Below are 26769 nucleotides of genomic sequence, written 5' to 3'. Positions count from 1 at the left end.
ATATCATAAAAATTTATCTGTTTTATATAGTTATAAAGATTTGTCTTAATTTACATCGTCGGAAGGACAGAAATACATAAGTAATATATATGTTAATGTTCCTTTATGAAGCAAAAAAGTTTCGGCGTGGTGTCCTTGCTTTAATTATATTTTTATACTACTACTAAACTCTATTCTATTATTGAGCACAGTTGTAAATAAATGCTGAAACACGCACACACACGCATATATATATATATATATATATATATACACACACACACACACACACACACACACATATATATATATATATATATATATATATATATATATATATATATATATATATATATATATATATATACCAGAATAAACATGTCCCATGATGGACAAAAATATGCATAGTCACGCAACGTTTCATATAAGAAATATCTAAGAGATATTTAAATATATAAAAGATACACGTTTAATCCATCTGTATCATAAATAACGAAAGGTAATTTATTTTTTGATATCTTCGGTAACTAAAGATTATTATATTATAGGAAAGACTATTTCGTTTATTTAAAATGTTTTTTTTGCTACAGTTTCTCACAATTTTGAAGTTTACAAAAAAAAAGTTGTCTAGAATACGTATTCCATAAATCATAATGATCATTTGAAGAGTACATACTTATTATTCAGACTAATGCTCAGGCGTCGAACTGTTTAAATGTTATTGTTTAATGTTTCAACGCAAAATTTGATGTAAACAGTTTTTTTCTATTAAATCTGTTGTATGTCGCTTATTTGAAATGTTCTGGAGGTAGAGAGCAACTTCCTACATGATACAGTTTACAAAAAATAATGTGCCTGTGTGTGTGCAAATAAAGACATAAACACCTGCCACCAATTTGTAGTCGAAACAATGTCAATTCTGTATTTTGATTAAAAAAAATTGAGTCAGATGAAATATTGGAATGATCTAAGTTGATATTTGCGCCATTTGTTATTCACGTATTTTTAAAAAATCAGTTTAACCAACATTTGTTCAAGAGTCGCTCATAATTTTGTACAGTAAAATAAAAATAAAAATCTTATTCGGTATTGCCGATAAAATATAGAGGGATTTGTTTACAATCACACCGCCATGAAAAAAAGCGTAATTTTTATTGATTAAATCAGTTGTTATAAACTTTATTCGGCTATTTTCCACTCTAACATATTTTCCGACCTGGACTAAGTATTTTCTGGAAAGATTAAATTGAAATACACATTATCTTTCTTATGAACATAAAAAAAAGCGATTCGAATTAAATATTGATGTTGTACAACGAAAACTATCGATGATAAAAATATTGAAAAAAACAGTTTTACATTATATGAGATTATAATTTTATCGTTCAAAATGTTATGCAATTTTCTAAAATGGAAGAAAATCCGATTATTATTTCCACAAAGTATCCACATGGATTTGAAAAAAATTAATGGAACTAAACTTTAAATTTTTAGTTTATAAGAGTGTAGATTTTCATTTTGCATTCCTAACTGTAATTTTTTGTCTGCAAAATCTTTTGTAAATAACAAATGGTTGGCAAGCGATGAATCGTATTTAAGTTCAGTTTTTATTCACAAGTCTCCGTGAAACAATTGCTATCACATGATTTAAACTGCTTTAAAATTTATGAATAAATATTATAGTGTTATGCACTAATCGAGCACTCTATTGGATTTTTATACATCCAACAGAAAGAATAATAAATATGTTTGTGCATGTGTGTGCAATTTCTAATCTCCAGGTTTTCAGTTACATGAAATCGAATTCTGATGAAATTATCTTCTTTTTGACAAATAGCTAATTAGATCCACGTATGTTAAAAAGAGTGAATGCTCTATAATGGTTTAAAATACGTTAAAATGTATTTAAATATATTGAAATAATACAATAAATATGTGATTTATATTTCGCTGATTTTCACTTATCGCGAGTGGATCTGAAACGCATTAACTGCAAGCGCTTGATTCAAAAAATATCAAAGCGTCTTTTTTTGTTCATAGCGGTGTGATTGTAAAGTCGCGCCAATATTAATCCGATCAAATTCTACGATAATTTTTTTCTTCAAAGATTGAAATTGTAACTATAATCTGTTTATTTTTATACGTCACGACTCTCCAAGGCATCCTGTTGTCTTCTCAGTGTTTGTCTGTGAATAGGGTTTAACTGTGCAGCAAGGGCACATGGCGTAATGGAACGCTTTGTTAGCAGGTCCGGTTAGACCAGTGTAGCTATAAGCAGCCGATCCCATAGCAAAGGTTGGAAGGACAGGAGGATAGGGCATGGCGAATGCTAGACCGCGACCGCCGGTCCCGTACGCGTACCGAACAGAGCTGAGTGCCGAGTGGGCAGCCGCAGCGCTGCTCAAACTTGAGATGGGTGAAAATGCTGATTTGAAGCCGGTACTCCCACTAAGCGATGGCGGTAGATAGGAAGGGGCTGTCACTGAAATCGAAGTGGGATCGGCCGAGAGCAAGGCCGATCGATCCGCCTGATCAGGGTGGTTGTTGAGTACCTGTTCAATGGCTTGGACGATGTCACTGTTACAACCTTGCAGGATGAGCTGTAAAACTGACCTCTTCATGTGGGGGAATATACGACAGAGTGTCTCCAGAGGGGCACGTCGATTGTTCAAGGAATGATGCATGATACTAAATGGGTTCAATGTGGGTTCTGGCATGGGGATCTTTGCAACGACGTCGTTTGAGTGACCTTCGCTCCTCGGGCTGTCAGGATCGGAGCAAGGCGTCGGTGATGTTGCCGGGGATTGCTCGGAAATGTTGATTTTCTCTTCGGCCATTTCCCGTTGGCCCTCTTTTGACGGGGTGGACGGCCTACTATCGGAACTATCCGTTTCTGTTCGTGCTCTTTTCGTGGCTGAAACAAGAATAAAACCAACAATTATATCAATTGTAGCAATCATGATAAAAACAAAAACTACATAAACTACACTGTTTTTGTCTCATGACAAGCTGATACATTGTGATACTAATAAATGACCTTGCGTGGCGGGATTAATATTCTTGAACACAACTTGAAAATATTCATTAATCTTAATGGAAATAAAGCCAAAACAAATCTGGTTTGTGTTTTTTGTTTTTGTTTTTGTAACTTATTTTTAATTAGGCTTAACATTAGTCTTTTTAGCGCGTTTGAAATGGCAAAAATTATAACCCGTTGGCTTAGAAATAGTGGTTTATGCCAAATTGATGGTTGAATATGGTTAAATTTGTGTTTATGTTTGCATTAAGTAATGATATCTATTGACCCCTAACGGTGAATAGAACGGATACCATAATAATGTCCGCTGCACATTATCATAACAAAGGTTCATACAAAGTTTCAGTCAGATTGGGCCAGTAGTTTCTGAGAAAAAGTTTAACGAACAAACAGACAGACAAACAAACAAACGAAGAGAAATATAGATATTTAAATTATTTTCTCTAAACACTCCATCGGCAATGTCTCGAACAGGGGCACACTAGGTTAGTTACAACTTTTTCTATATATTTCTTGTTGATTTCTGTGTAAATTTATAGTTTTAGCGGTGGGCAATAAACTTATACAATTGTAAGAAAGAACGAACAATAAAATAATTCAAACTAATATCGTTATTATATAATTATATAAATATATATATATATTTATATATATGTATTATATAATTATATATATATGTTATTATATAATTATATATGTATATATTTATATATATATGTATATATATATTATAATAATTATATATATATAGTATATAATTATATATAATTATTATAATATATATAATTATATATATAATATACATATATAATTATGTATAATTAATATAATATATATATTTATATATTTTATATATAATTATATATATAATGATACTTAAATTTCATTCGGATCAGAGATGGCCCAAGAGAGAACAGCGACGATAAAGTAAATTAATTAGTTTTGCATGCGCCATCTTTTCCGGTTTATTTTATAGTATATGTTTCAAGGGAGATAAGTAAGCTTCAACTTCTCTTTTTTATATATAATATCAATACGAATATTGAACCCAATGGACAGACCATGACTTTATTCAACAGATCCATAATATAACATAACCTTTCCATAATTTATTTACACATTTCACGATAATAATTTATCAGCGTATCTCTAAACCACTATCATGTCTCTGAAGCACCAGGAACGTCTAGAAACTTAAACAAATGTAATTCAACTTGTTTGAATGGAAATAAGCTAATGTTTAATGCCACGGCTGCCACGTAAATTTGCTTGTGAATTCATAACTAGAGCGGCATTTAAGGCAAAATAACATATAATCTCAAAACAAAAGGGAGACGGCATGCCCGGTGGATACTTTTGATTTCCCTTTTATAACTAACTAGCAGGACTGGTACGGGGGATCTATCTATCTATCTATCTATCTATCTATCTATCTATCTATCTATCTATCTATCTATCTATCTGGCTGTATATTTAGCTATCTAGCTATCTATCTTCATCTTCAGTCTGGTTACTTTTTTGCGAGTGTGTAATGCGCAAATTTTGTCAACTGATACACGAAAAAAGAAAGCAATGTAAATTAAGGAAAATAATTTTTCAGACATCGGCATATTCTAATAATATTTCTGTTGACCGAAAGCGAATGAATATTATAGTTTGTTCAGCTGCAATGTTATTCGACATCGCGGCATATTTATTAAACTGAAAGAAAGAAATTATTTGTTTGTCTCTTTTCTCGATTTCTCCATGCGATTTATCACCGAACTCTGCTGGTTTTTGCAGCCACTGTCTTTAGGACCAATCAAGAGCAAGAGAGATAACTTTTCTAGAAAACGCTTAATAAGAAATATAGTGTATTTTAATTGACAATTACTTACTTTGAAAGTAAAATTACGCTGTGACTTTAATTGTCGTTTGGGCCTGTGTTAAAATTTAAATCTTTTAGTGATAAGAAGACATTTATTACTGTCTTAATTCTAATGACATGTTTACTTATTCAAAATAGAGATTTTAAATTATAGTAAAACTAGCTGGATCTGTTTTCGGGCGTTGCTCAGGAAAATGAAGGAAATCAACCGGGAAAGATAGTAAAAAAAAACCAAAAAAAAACAAACAAACAAAAAAAAACAGGCAAGCTCTTTTCAACCAAAATTCATTGTTCATGATCAAAAATATATTTATAAAATAACTTGGTGGGTACTCGATGACTTGTTTGCTTGGTTGTGTTGTGAATGTATGTTTTAAGGGATGGAGTACTTTACTATTTAACAAAAAAAAATACATAATTGACTTCTTAATAAAAAAAAACGAAATATATTATGATGGGATCTAATTTCGTAATAAAATAAATAATTTCTTTGCTTTGTATATATGTGCGTATGTATGTGGGTTTTCGAGAGGGGCTTTGCTGTTAATTTACAATGCTGAACCGGATTTTAATCCCGGAAGTAAACTGATTGTAAAAGACTTGAAAGAGATTTTCGCCTAAAATGTTAATTTTCTATACACGATTACGAAACACATGATTAGTATATTAGTATATTAGTATATTAGTAATGTATTGTGGCAATTTTGAATATGACTTTGGTAGTTTAATCTCACTTCCAGTGTTTTAAATGACCCAGTTGTATATATATAAACTGTAGCCTTGCATCCTTGCTAAACCGTACACAGAAAAATAAAACTCTACTTTTTTAGGCGATTATATGTAAACATTCTGAAATAGTTGACGATAAAAAAAAAACAATATTTACGATTTAGAGTGGGGGATCACTTCCATATATAAATTTAACGTAAATGATCGTCCACTCCTATCCCTAAGTGGTAATGATCACCCAAACCGGATTGCGTTATTAAAGAATATCCTTTAAAATGGCAGTGAACCAGAACTGGGTGATCAATATCGCCCACTGGCTCAGAAGCAGGTGATTATTATACATTAAACTTGTATGCGAAAATGATCATCCGCTCTAATTGTAAAATATTTTTTTAAATTTCATTTTATTTCTCTTTACCAGCAACTATTTCAAGCTATTAACTTGTAATCGATAAAACAATAGAAATTTATTTTATTTTCAGAGAACTAGCACATGATTCAGTGTTCCAATGGTACCTCAATTATTTCATCACAATTTAAATGGAAACATATTTTTTCCGTACGAAACCTTTGAGAAACCTGTCGTCGACGTGTACTTCGACTAGTTTTAATTCTGCATCGAAATGTTCGCAATCCGTCAAGCAAATGTAACATTTGGATAACTTCAATTGTCTTTTAATATATATCGAACCGATTAAGTTTCTTAGTGAGTAAATCGATTAATTGTATCAGTATCAATAATATTGATTGCATTCCAGTAATTACAGTTTCGTCTCTCTCCTTTGGGTGCTCAATCACTGTATCAAAATGTAAAGTTTGCGCGTAGATCGAGAACTACTGAAAATACGCATTTATGTTAGGAAAGAGATGGCTTGTTACTTTTAATGCATCTAAAACCAAGCTTTTATCTTTACATCATCAACGCTCTGATCCCCACCTGGCATCAATTGAAATGAATGGCTCTCGTTTTGACAAGCTTCTGGGCTTGACCTTTACTCCTGACCTTAAATGGAACACATACATTAAATCCGTTGCCAAGACCGCTGGAAAAATGGTAGGATCCTTCTATCGATCCAGTAGATATCTCACAGCTGATGCAATTCTCTATCTATATAAGAGTCAGGTACGTCCAAAGATGGAGTACTGTTGCCACATTTGGGCAGGAGCTGCTAGAAGGGACATCTGCCTTGATAGACTTCGTAACCTCGTGGGGGATGTTCTCTTCTCTTCAGTGCAACATCTTTCTCACAGAAAAGTTTTCATGGCAAGTGCTCAGCTGGGCTCCAATCTATTGTCCCCCCTCGCCAAACTTTCACAAGAAACACCCGTCTAGCACAAAACACTATCACTAATTTCCCCAACTCTTTATCTGTGCCTAAACCTAAACGTAGATTCCATGAGCAAAGCTTCTTTCTTAGAACTGCACGTCTATGGAATTGTCTTCCGTTTTTCTGCTTTTACAATACTGACTGCTGACTACAACATGGTTGTCTTCAAGTCTAACGTAAACAAGATTTTGATGAGCCGTTCCATATGAGTTAACAAATTTACCGAATTTCCATTACTAATGATTACTATATTGTCCAATTTCGACTGTACACTCTTTCACCCTTATCCTCGAGTAGCTCTTGGCCTTGATAAGTGGTGATGCCTATGTAAAAAAAAGGAATTATTTTTACCTTCATAACGTAAACGAGTGCTTTTTACTAGTTCAGAAATAATAAAAACAAGTGAAGCATGCGTGGTCCCCTGTGAGTACACAATGAATGATGCATAAAAAATGTCTAAGTTCAGCATTTCCCCCCTCGCCTATTTAGCCCCAGAAGTCCACAGGGGCCGTCAAATTCTTGGGTAAAATGAAATATGGTGCAGTTTTAGGCCTTAACATATGTAAATTTGAGTTCTGCACCATGCAAAAAATAAAAAATGACATTTGCCCTCCCCCATTTAGCCCTAAAGGTTCCCAAGGCCTTAACATATTTAAATTTGAGTTCAGCACCATGTAAAATTGCTAAATAGACATACACAGAAAATTTGGGACAAATATGGTAAAATAGTCCTAAAAATGGAGTGTTTTCGTTAGCCCTAAAGAGCCCCTGGGGCACACACAAGAATTGTTAGGAAGTTAGATAAACAAAATTATATAGAAATCAGTTAGTTACAACTTTTCAGAAAGTTTTATAAAAATCCAAGGCATTAATTTTTTTAATAAGCACAAAAGTGTCAATGTTAGCTATTTTAACCCGAAAGGCCCCGCTGGGGCAGCCGAAGTTTTCCCGGGAAATCCGTTCTGTTACTTTTTTTACTCCTATCATATTTAATGTTTGGGCAAAATTTCAAAACATTCCAAGGCGTAGTTAATGAAAAAAGTGCAGACAGACGAACGGACGAACGGACAAGGGTGAACGGGGGACCAAAAAGGAGTTCACCTCGCACAGATAAATGAGACACATTTTTGGTCTCGATTCTAAAATTGGATTATTCAAACTACTGTGCTCATCTTGGATGCTATTTTTACAACGTTTCGGCTGATGTAACACCATAAAAGTCTTGTTGAGGTCGGGAATCTTTACTAAAATTCGAACTGAACCGTTTATTTAATCCAGGTAAATAGATTGTTTATCAACCACGATGAAAGATTAGGTAGAAATCTTTAGTAATATTTTATTATATTCTTAACATCGCCTATACTGATGGATCTGTGGCGTAACGGATAAATGACTGAGTATAATCAGTTCTAATTGACAATCTTCTTAAGGTTGAAGCGTCAATCTCAAATATAAGCAAAACTAATCATATAATTAAGAATTACGTAAGATTCTTACTGGTTACGAAATGAGAACAATATATCCCCGTTTGAACTTCCGTGTTGATTCCTAAATTAAATAAGACGCACCGGAAGAGGATTGAAAGTTACATTGACCGAAATGTGATGATAATAAAATCATGATAATAAAAGTTCAAATAATCCAAATAATCAAACTATTTTTCTTTATTTAAAAATGTCTGTAATATTAAATATTTTTTATTAATTTTTTAAATATGAAATATTTTTATTTATTAATTTTTGAAATATTAAATATTTTTATTTATTAATTTTTTAAATATTAAATATTTTTATTTATTAATTTTTGAAATATTAAATATTTTTAGTTATTAATTTTGGAAATATCAAATATTTTTAGTTATTAATTTTTTAAATATTAAATATTTTTAGTTTTCGTAACTCTTTTCTCTATTAATAAAGCGCCGTTCTTACAATCTAAATACGTAAATCCGTTTTTCGAATATGATTTCATTTCCTTTCGCTTTATTTATTTTTCTTAAAATAACAAAATGTTATTTTCAGTTGATTTTACTGATTTCTATTGTCCGATTGAAATTTTATTTTGACAGAGAAAATCATTCTATTGCATCGGAATCAATCCGCAAAAATATAGTCACCTTGGATTTTGACTACGGGACTTTTCTGGTAGCCATTTTGAATTGTGGCTGCACACATTGAAGGTAAACGACTATTTAATCTTTACGTATTTACTAACGATACTCGGGTGTAATTTAACTATTTCAATGGAATTAACTTTAAATTCGTTTAACAGTTAATACAGTTACCTAACTTTGAAAAGTATAATTTATTTTATTTTCACTGAGGGAAACGACAGGTTATTTTCACTAGATTATCATGAAGTAGAATATAGAACATAAAAGTAAAATATAGTTAAATCAAAGTGACGACCAAGAAAAAAATTCATAATCGCTTATTATTACCTTGAATGTAAAATTTATTAATTAATGAATGGATGAAAATCTGGTACTTTCCAAATTCTTATTAACTTTTGAAATAAAAAATGGCGACACTTGTCTAATAACTGAATTTTCATTTTAATGATGAAACCAACATCTTATAATATAGCAAAACGATTGAAATTTCTAAGTTTTTATATAAATACTAGACTACCCGTGACCCGTTGGGTCAATATATTATATTAGCTATGAAATTCATGTATGAGCGTGACACTTGTGATGTAAAGAAAATAGTTTGCTTTTTTTATATAACAGAAACATTTCCATGAAAGTATATTAAAATGAAAAAAGAATATAGATAGATTTCTATAAGTCGTTCTGTTTATTATAATTGATTATTTTTGAAAAAAAAAATTACAGTTACTGAATTATAAGTGGTTGGCCATACTTATAGGTAAATGTGCACTGAACTGACACCATAATACTTATTATAGTTAAATTCAAATTTTGATATATCTGCTTTTTTTTTTACATCGTTCATTTCTGTATTACGTCTAAGTTATTTTAAACCCCACTCTTCCCATGTTAAATAATAATTTCGAAATAATAAAGTTAATATTTCAGCGTCCCAATTGTTCTTCTGTTTTTTTTTCGCGTTTTAATTATCCAAATAAACAATTGTTAATGCTGTCTGCATTTTTTTTACATCGTTCATTTCTGTATTACGTTTAAGTTATTTTAAATCCCACTCTTTCCATGTTAAATAATAATTTCAAAATAATAACTTTAATATTTCAGTGCGCAGGTCATGCACGCATGCGCAACCGGATGTCGTAAACCGGAAAGTGGGTTACATACACCGTTACAAGGTCATTTGAGTTTTATAATTATATAGATTGGATTGCTGAACTAATTTACCAAGAGGTCGAAATAGTTGGTAGCGATAGAAAGGTCTCTGATGTGAATTGTTTCCGTTACAAATAGACGTTAGAGTAATGTAAGATCGTAACAAACTATTTCTATTTGACCTATCACAGAAACATTTTGAGACCAATTGAATTTGAACACATTATGCTGGGGTTGATAGCAATTTTACCGCTTGCATCAAACTAAAAATTATACATGGTTAATTTATTGCTCGATTTGAATACTGAGTTATGTTTGGAAAAAAAACAACTTCCGTTTGAATTATTGTAATTCGTCATACGTTGCAATTAACTTACCCAGTAATCCGTCTCTTACTACGTTTCTGTTTATCACTTTCACCCTCTCTCACTGCGAATTGTTCCAGTCTCGTTCTTATCTTATACAGTGTACAACACTCTTGTCCTCTTTCTCTCTCTCTCTCTCTCTCTCTCTCTCTCTCCATTTTCTTTTTTCGTTTATTAACAGGCGAAGTTAATACAATATTCCTTCTTACTGCCTCCTTTATCTATATTGACGAAGGGCGACAGTAAGAAGATCGGCGATCGCAAAAGTGTTGATTACTGCTATTTTCTCAATTAGCTACTTCCTAACTTTGCATGTCTCCCTATTTTCAAAACTATTCTTCTCTCTCTCCCTTTCTATTTTGATGAAGAAAGACAGCGAGAACATAAGAATATGAATATTATTTAATCTATAGTTGGAAAGAGAAAAAGCGAAAGAAAGAGAGAGAAATTAGTTTTAGATTTTGTCTTATTTTTTAGTATATTCAGCTGACTTTGCAAACCCATGTTTTCCTGGTTAAACAATCAAATTCAAGTTCAATGATTGAACAAATAATTTTTTTTTGTTTCCTAAGACATGTGTATATTGCATTAGCGTTACTATTTCTAATCGTCTTTCATTTTTACGTTTCTTTTCGTAATTAATTTCTTTTAAATTCTCATTTCGATTTTCTGTCGATACTGTTTAGATAACAAGACGTATCGATGAAGGATCATCTATCATTGTTTTTTTTTTCAATCGATTGAAGAATTTGCATCCAAATTATAATCTTCATTTTAACAATTTGTGTTTGTAGTTGTGAAGACGAAGTTGAAGTTACGATGAACGTCTTTGTTGATACGAAATTACTTTAATTGCTTTTATCGAAATCAATTTTCGCCAATCGATAATTTGATTGGTCTAATATTAAACTAAGTAAATATTGATTTGACGTAAATCATGATCAGATAATTTTGTTTTTTTAGATAAATTTGATGATTTGGATTATTCAGAATATTATTCTCACGTCTTGTATGCTATTCTCACGCCTTGTATGCTATTCCCGCGTCTTGTATGCTATTCTCGCGTCTTGTATGTTATTCTCACGTCTTATATGCTATTCTCACGTATTATATGCTATTCTCACATCTTGTATGTTATTCTCACATGTTATTCTCACGTCTTGTATGCTATTCTCACGTCTTGTATGTTATTCTCACGTCTTGTATGTTATTCTCACGTCTTGTATGTTATTCTCACGTCTTGTATGTTATTCTCACGCCTTGTATGTTATTCTCACATCTTGTATGTTATTCTCACATCTCGGCCGATCTAACCTCTGACCTTCTTCAAGTGTATATTTTTAAAGTTGGAAACATATCGGACACGGGAGCATATACATAAGTTTGAACTGAATGCTTTAATGCATTCATGAGAATCAATAATTAAATTCTAGATATTAGTGGCTCTTTGGAGATAATAACAAAGAATAACATAAAAAATAATTACAAAGCCGACGGAACGAATACAATTTAATGTGGATTAAATAAAACGTTCAGTTCCAAATTGCTTATAATTTCCTACGTTTTGCGTAAGGATTCCAAACTTTGAAGAAAGAATGTTGTTTTGGTTATACTATTAATTTCTGGAATAAACTGGCTTTGAAAGATCCTATAATGTGCTGTTATAAATATCTTTTGAAATTAACTTCCTTTCTCTCTCTCTCTCTCTCTCTCTCTCTCTCTCTCTCACACACACACACACACACACACACACACACACACTGGCCCACAATATCTCTCACAAATTCTCCAATCATTCACAAATTGACAAAGCTAGATAGATCGATTGTAAAGAGTTTCTATAGAATTTGCATTAATAAAAAAATGTAAGCTAGATTTGAATCATAAAACAGTTCAATCCCCAACCATTTTTATTAGAATTAATTTTTTTGCCTCAGAAAAATGTTCGCTTCTATAGCCGTATTTCTTGATACAAAATTACTTCAAACATTTTCACTTTTACATGAATTGCTTCACGGATTGGTGGTCTTTATTGACTTGTTTCAAAAATACCAGAATCGGATATCGATTTTATGTAAATTCTAATTGTATCGTATCTTTTTTAGACACACAATCTTTATTAATTCGTGAGGTAATCATTTGAAGACGACAGAAAAATATCGAATCAAAAAGAAGAAATTTGGAAAATATAGTCCCGACAAAAAAATGGTACAAAAATACAGTTAAATGTAGAAATATAAAAAGTCTTCAAATTTTAATTATTTTTAACACTTTTTTCATTCGAACTTTCCCAATAGTGTTAACTCTTTGTAAAAGAGTTAACAGTATTCAACTATAAGTTTCAACTATAAGTGTAGAAAGACGTAACTAAATAACAAAAAAGTTATAAAATAATTAAACTAATCTACAAACAATCGTCATTTTTATTAATTAAATATAATTAATTTAAATTTGATTAATTTATTGAATAACAAATTAAATATAATTAATTTAATATTAATTAACTAAAATATGCTTTAATTATTAAAGACCTAAATATGATTATTTTTAATCAATAATTTTAATATGATTTAAATTAGTATAATAAATTAAATCTGAATTATTTAATAATCAATAAATTAAATATGAATTATATAATAATAAATAAAGTTAGAATGATTTATTTATTAAAATATAAAATAAACATAATTACTATTATTAATTAATACATAAACTATAACTAATTAATAAATAATAATTTAATTAGTTTATTAATAGATGAATTAAACATGATTAATTTATTAACTAATGAATCAAACATTATTATTTTATTAATCAATAAATAAAGTATGATTAATATTATTAATCATTCAATTAACTATGATTAATTAATTAAAATATGATTTATTCATTACTTTAGAAATTGAGAAAATTTAATTTAGCTCGGACAATTTTCTGATTTTAGGTGTCATTTTTATCAAAATTTTTATTCATTTATTCGCATAAACAAACCCGTTTAATTTTTTTTATTATTCCTAAAAAAATTTGTTTTTATTCCAAAAAAATTGTATTTTTATTCGTAAATAATTTGTATTTTTATTCCGCAAAATTTTGTATTTCTATTTCCCGAAAAATGTTGTATTTTTATTTCCCCCAAATTTGTATTTTTATTCCTAAAAAAATTGTATTTTTATTCCTAAAAAATTGTTTTTTATTCTTAAAAAAATTTGTGTTTTTGTTCCTAAAAATGTCCTATTGTTATTCCTAAAAATTTTTTTATTTTTATTTCTAAAAAGTTTGTTTTTATTTCTTTAAAATTTTTGTTTTTTTATTCCTATAAAATTTGTATTTTTATTCCTAAAAAAATGTATTTTTATTCCTAAAAATTTGTATTTGTATTCCTAAAACGTCTGTATATTTATTCAAAAAATATAGAAAATTACCTAATTTAGTTTATTCCACACGAAATTAATGAATAAATTGGCGTCGGATATATTTAAGAGATTTATTTTTTCTCACTGTGTCGTCCGTTTACAATAATAAACAAAGAAATTGACGATGACACTGACTGACAACCTGGGTGTACCGAGTTCGAATCCAGTTCGTTCCATAGAAACACTTTCACTTAGCAACATTAACGTGGTCCCTCCCGTAAGTACCCTGTGTTTTTCTAGATATAATTCTAACAAAAAATATCTGGGAAGCCAATGCCAACAATAGAATCATCGGATTAATGCAAATTGAATGAACAACGAACAACGCTTATGTATATTGTCAGTTGATGAAACTCTTGTGTTTACGTGTTTATTGGAATATGCCTCATTCGTCAAAGTTTCATAATCATTCATTTTATTTATTAAAAATCAATTGTAACCGTAAAATAAGACATTATATATATATATATATATATTACACAGTGATCACCACTTATCAAGGCCCGGAAGCCACTCAGGGATGAATGGTATTGCAAGTACATTACGTTAGTGTGGAGATTTAATGAAGTGTTCACTTAAGGGGGCGGTTCATTAGGAATTTGTTAACGTTGGACTTGAACACATCCAAGTTGTAGTCCGGTGGGAAGCAGGCAGACGGAACAGAGTTCCACAGGAGTGCAGTTCTAAGAAAGAAGCTTTGTTCATGGAATCCGCGTTTTGATTTAGGCACAGATATAGAGTGGGGGAAATTTTTCACAGTGGATTCAGCTAGACGGGTGTTTTTCGTGAAAGATTGGCGAGTGGGGACCAGAGATTGGAGTTCAGACGAGCACCTGCCATGGAAATAACGATAAAACAAGGATAGGCTCGCAACGTCTCTTCTGTGGGAGAGAGGTTGCAGGGTAGAGAAAAGGGCATCCCCCACTAAGCCACAAAGTCTATTTTGTACTCTGTCAAGGCAGGATAGGCTATTTTTAGCAGCTCCTGCCCAGATATGGCAACAGTATTCCATCCTTGGACGTACTTGGCTTTTATATAGATAGAGAATTGCATCAGTAGTGAGATATCTTCTGGAACGGTAGAAGGATCCCACCATCTTTCCAGCGACCTTGGCAACAGACTTGATGTACGTGTTCCATTTCAGATAAGGAGTAATGGTCAAACCCAGAAGCTTGTCAAAACACAGGGCCTCACCCAGACGAGATCCATCCATCACAATTGTAACCAGCCACATCTTCCCCCACTGAACCACGCGCTCGAGATCAGAGGAGAGAGAATCAGAGAGAACTTTGTCATTTACAGCCTTTGATGTGTTGCCGTAGATGGTCGTGTCATCAGCATAGATGTGAACGAATGATTTAAGTATGTGTTTAGGGAGGTCATTGATGTAGATCAGGAAGAGAGTTGGGCCCAGGATTGACCCCTGAGGGACTCCAGCATTTATATTGCAGGCCTCCGATTTTTGTCCATCTACCACTACTCTTATGAACCTATCGGAGAGAAATGATTTAATGATTGAGAAAACATTTCCAGTTATATCGTTGCTGGAAATCTAGTGAAGTAGACCCTTATGCCATACCTTGTCGAAGGCCTTTGATATGTCAAGAGCAATTGCCCTAGAAAGGAACCCTTTGTTAAGAGATTCACTAATCCTATGGGATATAACCGTCAGCACATCTGCGGTAGATCTTGCAGAGCGGAAACCATATTGTGTGTCACTAAGAAGGTTATTCCTGCTGAGGTGGTTGACTATTTCTCTATTTAATATGGATTCCAGCAACTTACTCATAACACACAGGAGACTTATTGGTCTGTACTGAGAGGGAGATGACTTATCACCTGAATTCTTAAATACAGGAAAAACTGATGAGGTCTTCCAGGGAGTCGGAAAGCACTTCTCCCTAAGGCAGCGCTTAAATAGTTTGGTAAGTATGGGAGCAAGTTCTGGTTGAAGCTTTTTTAACATTATAATTGGGATACCATCAGGGCCAATTGCTTTACTGGAATCTAGGTTCTTGATTAGCTTGGCGACCTCATGCACGGATATTTGTATGTTACCTAGCTTGTTCTGTGTTATAGGTGGAAATATGGGGAGTTGATGGCCTTCGTCGCATAGGGTAGAATTAGCTGCAAAGTTCTTGGCAAATAGTTTGGCCTTGTCTGACGCTGACGAGATGACCTCTGGTCCATTGATAATGGTTGGGATAGAACGCACACTTCTGTTCAGGATCCTATTTGTTATTTGCCAAAACTGGTGGGAACCAAGCCGCTGATCAGCTACCTTGGATTTAACAGACTGGGCATATAGTTCTCTTGCATTTTTTATTACTCTTTTACAGTGGTTGCTGGCAGTCCTGAAAGCAGCTATATATATATATATATATATATATATATATATATATATATATATATATATATATATATATATATAAAGTTTAAGGTATTCAGGAGATAAAACTCAAGAATTAAAACGAGGTTATTAAGAATGCTTAATAAAAAAAGAGCAAAATATAATTTTTTTACGTCTCCTGACAAATGACTTTTGTTTTTTTGCAAATCAACTCGTCCGAAACATTAACATGTTCATTGTAGCGACTTTGTAATATTTGTCTAAATAAATAAAAATATTGTTGTATTATCTTTTATAGCTGTGGACCTGTCTGGAACGGGTTTCCTCCTGTCCTTATCTATGATATGACCCAGGTATTTAATTCGTTCCAAAAAAAGAAAATTTCATTTTGCTTCCTTCAATGTGAAGCCGTATTCTTTTATTCTGTCAAACACTTGAAATACATGATCTCTATGTTGTTCAACATTTTGACTACACATAAGAATATCGTCCAAATAGCCTATTGCGAAATCCAAACTGCTTAGCGAAGTATCAATTACTTGCTGGAAAATTGCAAGTGCTATTTTTATACCAAATGCTAATCTATTGAATTTTTAAAGTCCTTTGTGCGTTGAGATTCACAAAAGTTTCGAGCTATTTTCCTCTACTGGTATTTGTAGGTACGCCTCGCTTAAGTCTATTTTGGAAAAATATTTTTCGCCATTTAACTTAGCGAATATTTCGTCTGGGTTTGGTAGCGGGTAGTGATGGTCCTTGAGCGCCGCATTCAATCCGGTCGAAAAGTCCGCGCATACCATAAACTCTTTAGATTTTTTTCACGTATACGGTGAGGGATGCCTACTCACTGTAGTTAATAGGGGTTAAAATCCCAGTGTTAACTAGTCTTTCCAAATCTTTTTCAATTTTTCCCTCGAAGCGAACAGTAAACTCCGTGGCTTTTTGAATATTGGTTTTGCTTCGTCCAGCAATTCGAATCTCGCCTTTATTTTTGTGCAGCATCCAAGATTTTCGGAGAAAACGCTTGGGAAAGATTTTTTGAGATCCTTTTTGAGTTTGTCGGCGTCAGTCGTTGGGTTTTCGACTTTGTGAGAAAAATCACTCATTGGCGAGTCCCATAATTCAAATTCCTGAATCCAATCGGTCCCGAATAAGTTCGTTTCGTTCCTTAGAACGAAAACATTTAGCTTTTTTTTTTGTCGTTCTTTTTACTAACACATTAATAACTAGCTCACTCTCAAAATTTATTTTTTCACCAGTTACCGATCTTGCGACTTTATTTGTCTTTGTCATCAAGGGATTTCCTATTCTCGTCCACGTGTGAAAATTTATAATTGATAAATCCGACCCTGAATCGAGCTGCAGTTTTACTTTTTTTTTCTGATTCTCACCGTAACATATTTTCTTATGTTCTCTGTTGATGAAGGGTACATTTTTTACAGTTTTTACGTAGCTCTTTTTTGCTACTTTTGCTCTGCAATATAAGGCCTTGTGCCCTGCTCGCTTGCATAGGTCACATGTTATTTTCCGTTGGTAGTGACATGCATTGTACCCATGAGGTCCTCCACATTTGCTACAAGGGGTTCCTAGGATTTTGTCTATCCTGATAATTTTGTGAAGGGTACTTATTGCCTCTTCGTTGGTAATTGCTGGCGGGCGGGTGTCTTTTATTTTTGAAGCGTATGTGAGCGAGACCTGCTTCCTCTATATTTCAGGAATCTTGCATTATTGCCACAAACCGCTGATAATCTTCTGCCAGTTTCTGAAGCGTCAAATCAGGTTCTAATTCCAATTTATTTGAGCACGACAGCGTCTTTTATGGCTATCAAACCTTGTGTGAATATTAAGCATTTGAAATTGTCCGCCGTTAATGATGACAATTTTAAATCGTCACACTGCTTATTAACTATAGACGTAAATGTCGTATAGTCCTGATTCTCCTTACGTACACGTAAGGAGAATCAGGACTATACGACATTACCCTCATTCATGCATTTCTATCTTTTATAAAAAAAAAGGCTTCTTTTTGGACAGTATAACTCCATTAATAAGTTGACTGCCTCGTCAAACGATAATCCGTTGGTTTTTCTTGGTAAAATATAGTCCACGAATTTGTTATATTCGGATGTACCTAACTTCCGTATCAATAAACGAACCTTCTTTTGATCCGTCCATGCACTGCAATCATTTTAAAAAGGTCATCAAATCTTCTGAAATATGCCTCAAACGTTAGGTCTTCCTCAGGAGCATAGCGAAATATATCAATAGCTGATCAGATCGCATTTTGTGAAAAAGCCGTGCTGCTTTCTTCTCCGCTGTCCTTATTCACTCAAACTTTCGTTAACAAATCCATTTTTTATCTGATTTGTTGCTCTAAATGTAATTTTTTCAATTCCAATATTTGTTCATTCATTTCTTTCTGTTCTCTTTTTTCGATTTTCTTCGAGGTATTTTATTCAATTTAACTGTTTGTCTTCGTTTTGTTTCTGCATTGCCACTTGCTCTTTTCTGAAACTTTTTTCAATTGAAAATTGTTGATTTGTTGGAATTTCACCATTTCCAAAATTTGTTTTGCAAACTCGTCCATTTTGATTTTTTTTTTTGGGGGGGATGGTATGGAATTACTTAATATTACAAAACAATCCAATTAGTTGATTTACTTTTCGTATAGTACCAACTCTATAAAAAAAAAACCCTTACAAATTTCGTACCTGGTTATTTAACGAATATTTCTTTCATATATTTACTTCCTAATGTGGCAATCTTTCTGAGAAAATAATTCGGCGTTTGCATTCATATAGATTTCGTTTCTCATTTTTCAATTTTCGTAACGTGTAGGTACTAGGTTCAATTCCTTGTTGATCCTACACAGTTTTTCCACTTTTTTCTTTAAAAAGAAAAGGTTACTTATCTGTGAAAGAGAGTTTATAGCATTTATTTAATTCTGACTATTATTTTTTTTTATCTCTGTGCGAAAAAAGAATGCCCGTTTCTCGTTAACACTTTATTTGTCTTGCTTAGCGAAATCGTTTTTTTTTCTTCTTCGGCGTGCAGTCTCGTCAACCAGTGAAAAGTCTATTTTAATCGGATTAAAATCCGACGTCTTTTTGAATTTGTGCAAATACTCGCTTTAGCCAATAAAATAAAATATATCATTTACTTTTGCAGGAGTTTTTTTCTCTTTTCCAACGCTAATACCTTTTAACCATAAGACGTATTAGGAAGACATGCTTGTTAGAACGACAAAGTTATTTTTGCACTAACTAAAAACTTGGTCTCGTTAATTCAGTAATAATAATTCTCCGCGCAATTCGTCTCAAGATAATGCTTTTTTACGACGTCTTTGTAAAATCCTTTTTTCGGCAAGAATTGTTGTCCTTTTTTCAAAGTGTTCTTTATCGCGTTTTTGTAGATTTTTACGCTCGAATGTTGTTTTTTCCCCAACGTAGACAAGTAGCTTTCGCTGTTTTTCACCGAACTTTGAAAAATAAATACTTTTGAAGTTTCAAATTTCCCCCGAATGTAGGAATAATTATTTCGAATATCCGCATGTTCTTTTTCTTGAATTCTTTTGATCGTCAAATGCTGTCTTCGAATGGCTATTTCATTTTTAGAGTGAATTCGTTGCCCGAATGTTCGTCATTCAGTTGCTTCTAGCAATTATTGTAGATTGATCCGGGTAGTTATAGTATCGTCCTCGTCAGCCAGTTGTTGAAGACCCGTGCTAGGGGTCACAAATGAAAGAAACCATAAGTAGTGTAAAGTGTATAAAATATAATATGTATTTATCATAAAGAATACAGGAGCCACTAAAGTGGTATGAGAGGAACATGTTCATAGCATGCGTTTAAACATGGTATGAATGTCTCCATTTTGTCACTGAAACCAGTGATATTCGTAGGACTGGTTGATTCCACTTAGTTTCAAATAGGGGTGATTTGTACCCCTCAGTACTCCTCAACAATTATATATATATATATATAATGCACTTTTTCGTGGTACATTTTTTATACGAATATATAATAATAGAAAAATAAACAAAAAAACAGACGAAAAATGCATGAGCACACACACACACACACACACACACACACACACACACACACACACACACACACACACTTATATATACTTATGCATGTTTCGTCTTTTTTTTTCCTATTATTACATATTCGTATAAAAAATGTACAACGGAACAGTTATTTCCTGTCACCATCACCAACATCAGCTTATTTGGAATGTATAATGTGACATTTACCGTCAACTATGTCGATTTCTTTGGAGAAACACACAAACGACAGAGGAAATAGAATTTTCAATATTTGTTAAGAAGATTACATAAAAAATATGATCAAAACGCAATTACATATTCCTTAGAAAAAATATTCAACTATATAAAAAAAACGGATTACAATGTGCAATTACAATGAACATTTTACTTGATAAAAATCAGATAACTTTGAAGAAATGTTTATGGGAATTGAACTTGCTTTGGTAAAGTATCTTTATACACTGAGACACAAAACCGAATAGAATTATACTATATAGATTCTTTATGATTATATTTGTAATACATTTTTGATGATGCTAAAAGAATTAAGTGAAATTAATTTTCTGCTGTACTTTTTCACGCCTCTTAGATTCCCAACCCATCCATCCAGTTGTATGACATGGTGTATGCGTATTTGCGTAGAAAAATAGATTTCAGCAGTTAACTATTTCTAAGAAAGTTTTTTTTGTGTGTAATGCCACATTAACCATACAGTTTTGTAAATGAAAAATAAACCCAAAGAGAATACAGCTTTATGAAGATAAATAAATAGTTCATTATTCGTAGTATTTTATCCATACAAACTAGCGTTCTCATAAATGTCATTAACGATTGTGTTGCCAGAAGTTTTCAAGTTATAAGTCGAATAAAGAATATGAAGATGGAAATTAATGACATAATACTAATATAGGATGCGTACAACTGTCTTAAGTGTGATGCAAATTTGTAGTACATGAAGTTTACAGCGCATCGTGATATTTTTATGGATTACTCCACATGTTATGAAAAACACAAGTCACCAGACAATCTTAACTTCTGCTATGTCTCCATATATATATATATATATATATATATATATATATATATATATATATATATATATATATGTGTGTGTGTGTGTGTGTGTGTGTGTGTTTGTGTGTGTCATTGTGTCTGTGTTTATATACTACTTATTATTTATTTATTTACTTATTTAAATAAATAAATAAATATATATATATATATATATATATACCTTTATATTATTATATATGTTCATTTATATATTAGTCAAATAGTAACTGTATTGTGTCTACATTTTGTTATTGGCGAAGTGTTATTTTCCACTGGTGAACCATGAATTTAAAAGCTGTCCTCATGGTAAACAGCCGATGATCCATATCTTCTAAAAATAAAGATGAAGCATTAATGAACACATAACTTGGTTTGTTCCTCTTTTATCTCTGTATTTCGTTGCATTACTATTTTCATTATTCTCATCATCAGCATAATATATTATTTATATTTTTTATATTATTTTTATATATATTATTTTCATTTTATTTCTCTCATTTAGTTTCATACATTTCTCTCTATATATTTTCTAGATCTTTTTCTATGGTTCTATTAAATTATATTTCTACAATCTACTCAGCCTTTATATACCAAGAGTATATTTTTTTATTCTTATTCCCAGACTAATGTTTTTTATGCTCTTCTATTCACTCTTGATGGTATGCATAAGCTTCGAAATACCGTGGTTCAAGAGTTTTCTTTATATTTCACGTGTTTTTCCTGACAGATTTGACGATAAAATAAATTTATTTAACTTTGGATTGTCATAAATTGTTTTTTTTCTTTTTGTTTAAATCTAATTTGCTCGATTTGTTCATGTAGTGCTTTCTGTATCTTAATAGGTTATTGTATGAAGATTATTTTGAATTTTTATCTTTATCACTTTATTTAGTGGGTATATATATATATATATATATATATATATATATATATATATATATATATATATATAGAGAGAGAGAGAGAGAGAGAGAGAGAGAGAGAGAGAGAGAGGGAGGGGAGTAGATAGAAGAGGAGAGTAAATTCAATTCAATAAGAGGAAACTTATCGGGATAATATAAAGCTTAACAAATTTCAATGGAGCTCATATAGGAGACAATAGGAGTGGAAAATGAATTCACAAGTGCTATATATTGGAAAATATAGAATGAGTCATTTATTTAATAAGGATATACATACATTTAGTTTGAGGGTAAAGGGGACTCTTCATACTAAGGTATTTCGGAACCTTTTTTTATCGATTTATAATTCCTTCCCCTATTATCACACCGCGCCATTCGTCCAACCCCCAATTACTTCTTTGTCCCTTTATGCACTTCTATCAACTTTACTCCCCTATCTTTATGCCTTTTCCTTATATTTCACCAACACCTAACAACAAGGCATCCCTAGGATGTCACTACATGTTATCCACCATATGTTATCTTCTGAAAATGATTATTATACTGTCAAGTTCAAACATTTCAAAATACAACCGCTGAGATACAACGCGCGGCTCTTTACAGACTTTTCTTTCGCCAACTTTATAACATGGCAAGGAAGAAGAAAAGAAAAAACTCTAAAAACAACTCTTCAGTGTGGCTAGACGTAACAAGCGCACTAATCTTGAGATTTTAAACTTATTTGGTGTCACATGTTTTACCAGCTGTAGTAAAAAAAATTCACTACTGAGCATGGGAAAGATTTTATAGTTTTTAATTAATTCATTTGTTTACAAACATTACGATAGTAGTAACCGAGAGGACTTCTATGAACAAAGCTTCTAAAGATCTAAAATTGGCCTCCTCTGGAACCCTGATTCACTGACCTGCTTCTCAACTGACTACAACATGATCGTCCTCAAATCCAAATTCTTGCTACACCGTCCCCTTAAATAGTTCAGTTCTACCCAATTTCTTCTAAAAAAACTATCCCTGAACTAAAGTAAGAGTATTGCATTATGCTAAAGAAGCATTTCCCAACCACAACACACATTTGACTGGTGTGTGTATGTATGGTGTGTATGTATGGTGTGTATGTATGGTGTGCAAATAATTGCAGATTATACTACAGCTAAACATGAATAATAATATGACTAGAAAAAGTCTAAAGTCATTTTAGATTTAAAGTTTGCATATTTTTAAAACTTAAACGAGAAAAGACAAGAGTACTTATAATTAAAATTTTAAAAAATTAACAAATGAGTTATTCTGGACGATTTTTAGTGAAATATGTTTAAATATTAGCCGTTGTTCGTTGTATAATTAAAAGCTAAAGTGTAACGCAATACATAATTAGATTGCGAATAACACGATAACAATGACTACAGTTGCACTTACGCATCATTAAAATATGTGGAAATATTCGATGGCTACTGATATCATCGATGTGGATATTTCCAATCATTTACAGTCGCAATCAATCAATATATCTCCACCGTTTAAGAAGTTTGTTTACGAACTTTCAGACAGTCCCACCTATAATTTGAAATAACCAAATATATTGTTATTACTATATATATATATATATATATATATATATATATATATATATATATATATATATATACTACTCGTACATCGTTGGGTCAGTATATGTTATAGCTAGCTATGAAATAGTGAGTATATTAATTATGCCAAAAATATGTGCGCCCGCGCGTACAACCATGGCCACCACTTTTAACATAAGGAATTACATTGCTTTATATCCGAAAAGCTACTTATTTGCGGAAAAATTAAATGCAATATTCGTTTTCAGCATACCAGAAAACCGATAAGCCCGTCATTTTAAAGGAAAATCTTAAGGTGGAAACCAAGTAAAAATATACCAAAACTACTACTTTATATTTGCTTAAGGTGGAAACCAAGTAAAAATATACCAAAAATTCTACTTTATATTTGCTTTACAAAAAGCTACATTATATTCAGTGTTGGTCATCCATACCTTAAAATATGTCTGATGTTACTTCCGCCGAATGAGTTCGTGAACAAAGGAGTCCGATTCTAAATGAAAGCCAATATGGCTTATCAGAAGTGAACGGCTATAACTTTTGCCCGTTTTAACGGACTTAAAAGTCTACTGTTTGCATACTGCAGGATAGATAAAATTAATTTCGTGTACCAAACAGTTGTGTACCACTTTCATTTTAGACATGCTTCTAAAGCTTACATTTAGAATACTTATTCAAATTTGATTACATTATTTTAATTAAAAAAACAAAAACATCTAAAAATTTTAGGAAGATTCTCCAATTTCAGTTTTTTATTAAGACGTCTTAGGTTTAAGAAAAAAGTCAGAGGATCCTGCTTCAATGTTCTTTAATGAGCATGAATGAAATCTGAAATATTTTAATTCTAAATTAGGAATTGTACTAATACCATGCTAATGAACATCTTTAAAATATTCAAAGGAAACTGAAAATTATTCGACGAGGTGACTTCAATAAGTTTCCTTCGAAATAATCTCCCCAATGCACTTGTTGTTCCGTCCCAACAATTTCTGCGAGCATCTCAATGACCCTCATCACAGCCTCTTTGACCTCCTCAATTGTCTCATACCGACAGCCTCTAAGGTTTCCCTTGAGCTTAGGGAATAACCAAAAGTCATAGGAGCAAGGTCTTGACTCTAGGGATGGTGAGAAACCGTCTTGATACTCATGACAACATCTTTCTTTCTGATCTTCTGTGAGCAGCCTTGGGACAAACTTTGTGCAAATCTTCCGCATCTTCAGTTCCTCGCGAATAATTGTGTGTACAGTTCCCACACTGACATCAAACTGTGCACTTATTGTCTCTATAGACACACAACAATCATTATTCATGAAATTCTTTATTTGGCCAATTCACTCTGGTGAACTTTCTCATCATCCCTCACAGACTACCTGCTTCCTTGAATCTCTTATGCTACTCAAAAACTGATACTCGATTCATGCACGATGGTCTAAAAGCTGTCTGAAGCATTCCATGCGTTTTGTGGCATTTTTCCAAGTTTAAACAAAATTTTATTGCATATCGTTGTTCTAAAGTGTCCTCACATCCAGATTGCATTTTTGAAATTCACCGACTGTGATAATCAAGCTTTAATAGGGTGTGTTCCAATTCCTGTTGTAGCTGTTTATTTGAATCTGAAATCATAAAAATTAGTCAGTTATCTCATAATATGTGTAGCAATAACATACTGAATTTTCAAGAGTCTACTACAATTGTACAAAAAGTCTGGAAATTTATTGAAGGCACCGTGTATATAAATGAGTATTGATTTCACAAGTGCAAACCACTAATTCCTTTATTATTAACTATTTTTTCTTGATAATCATTGGCCGAATCCTTTGTAATATATAGCAATTTTCTGTTACAAGGTGATTATGCTGTTATGACCGAAAATTTTCGTATGTGCAATTGATTATAATCATTTTTACCAAAGCAAAATCAACATTGTGTATTTAATAGGCGGATCTTTTTTTTTTTCTTTTTATTTTTGTTCGTTTTATCGCCCGGTAACAAATAAGCGCCCCCACCCCAAGTTTCACATCTTTGGCCCTCTTTGATTTCCTTTTTATTAGACTGCAATCCAGATCGGCCATAACAGTAAAAGATGACTTCAGTTTTCTCGTCTCCTACCAGCTCCCTCACACGTTTCTGGTCAAGGTAGGCGGAGGGGCAATGTTTTCTATTATACATGGAAGCAAAGATCATTGTTTTGTGTGCTTTTGTGTTCAACGAGCGGACATTAAGCTGGCGTCCATTAATTCGTTTTTTGTCAAGTGGTTTGCGAACGATCTCCATATTGTCAGCTTGAAACAGCAGTTTTGATAATTACACGCACAAACAATATATCATATCAAATGCGGATGTCTAACTCGTAGAGTGGGTCGGGTTTGGGGGTCATTTGGAAACGGCGGTTGGCCAATGGGCAGTAATTCTTTTGGTAAAAACAAATAACTGCGCTAAAAATATAAATTGGCATAAATCAAAGCGACACACACACACACACACACACACACGCATATATATATATATATATATATATATATATATATATATATATATATATATATATATATATATAGAGAGAGAGAGAGAGAGAGAGAGATAGAGATTAAAATGAATATTCGTCCTGTCCTAGGTGGTGTAAGCTGTAAGCAATATGTATAGCATTTTGAGCTACACATTTGAATAGTTAGAGATAGATCAGTTTAATATATTTCCTGCGTTGATTCTATAAGTGACGAAACGTAATTTGTATTTAATTGCTGAAGCAACAAAGCGTATTTTGTGATAGGAAATTGTATTTCGTTTATTATAGAAAATGATAGAGTACAGTTGTGGTAAAAATTACTATTGCTACTACTACTACTACT

At 32.1% G+C, this 26769-nt stretch overlaps 1 protein-coding gene across 1 annotated transcript in view; it reads right to left on the bottom strand.

Annotated features, from left to right (window-relative positions):
• Window positions 1-554: 554 nt before the first annotated feature.
• Window positions 555-26769, bottom strand: part of LOC145279880 (doublesex- and mab-3-related transcription factor A2-like) — a 105909-nt gene continuing 79694 nt past the window's right edge. Inside the window, exon 2 of the mRNA XM_080131339.1 lies at window positions 555-2893. Within this exon, the coding sequence (XP_079987465.1) occupies window positions 2124-2893 (770 nt within the window). The 3' untranslated portion in view covers window positions 555-2123. The remainder of the gene's footprint in view (window positions 2894-26769) is intronic.

This window comes from Euprymna scolopes, chromosome 7 (genome assembly GCF_053919585.1).
Source record: "Euprymna scolopes isolate OS-2025 chromosome 7, ASM5391958v1, whole genome shotgun sequence".
NCBI classification, from domain to species: domain Eukaryota; kingdom Metazoa; phylum Mollusca; class Cephalopoda; order Sepiida; family Sepiolidae; genus Euprymna; species Euprymna scolopes.
Note: the sequence above shows the minus strand (reverse complement) of the source record. Positions and strands in the feature narration are given on the sequence as shown.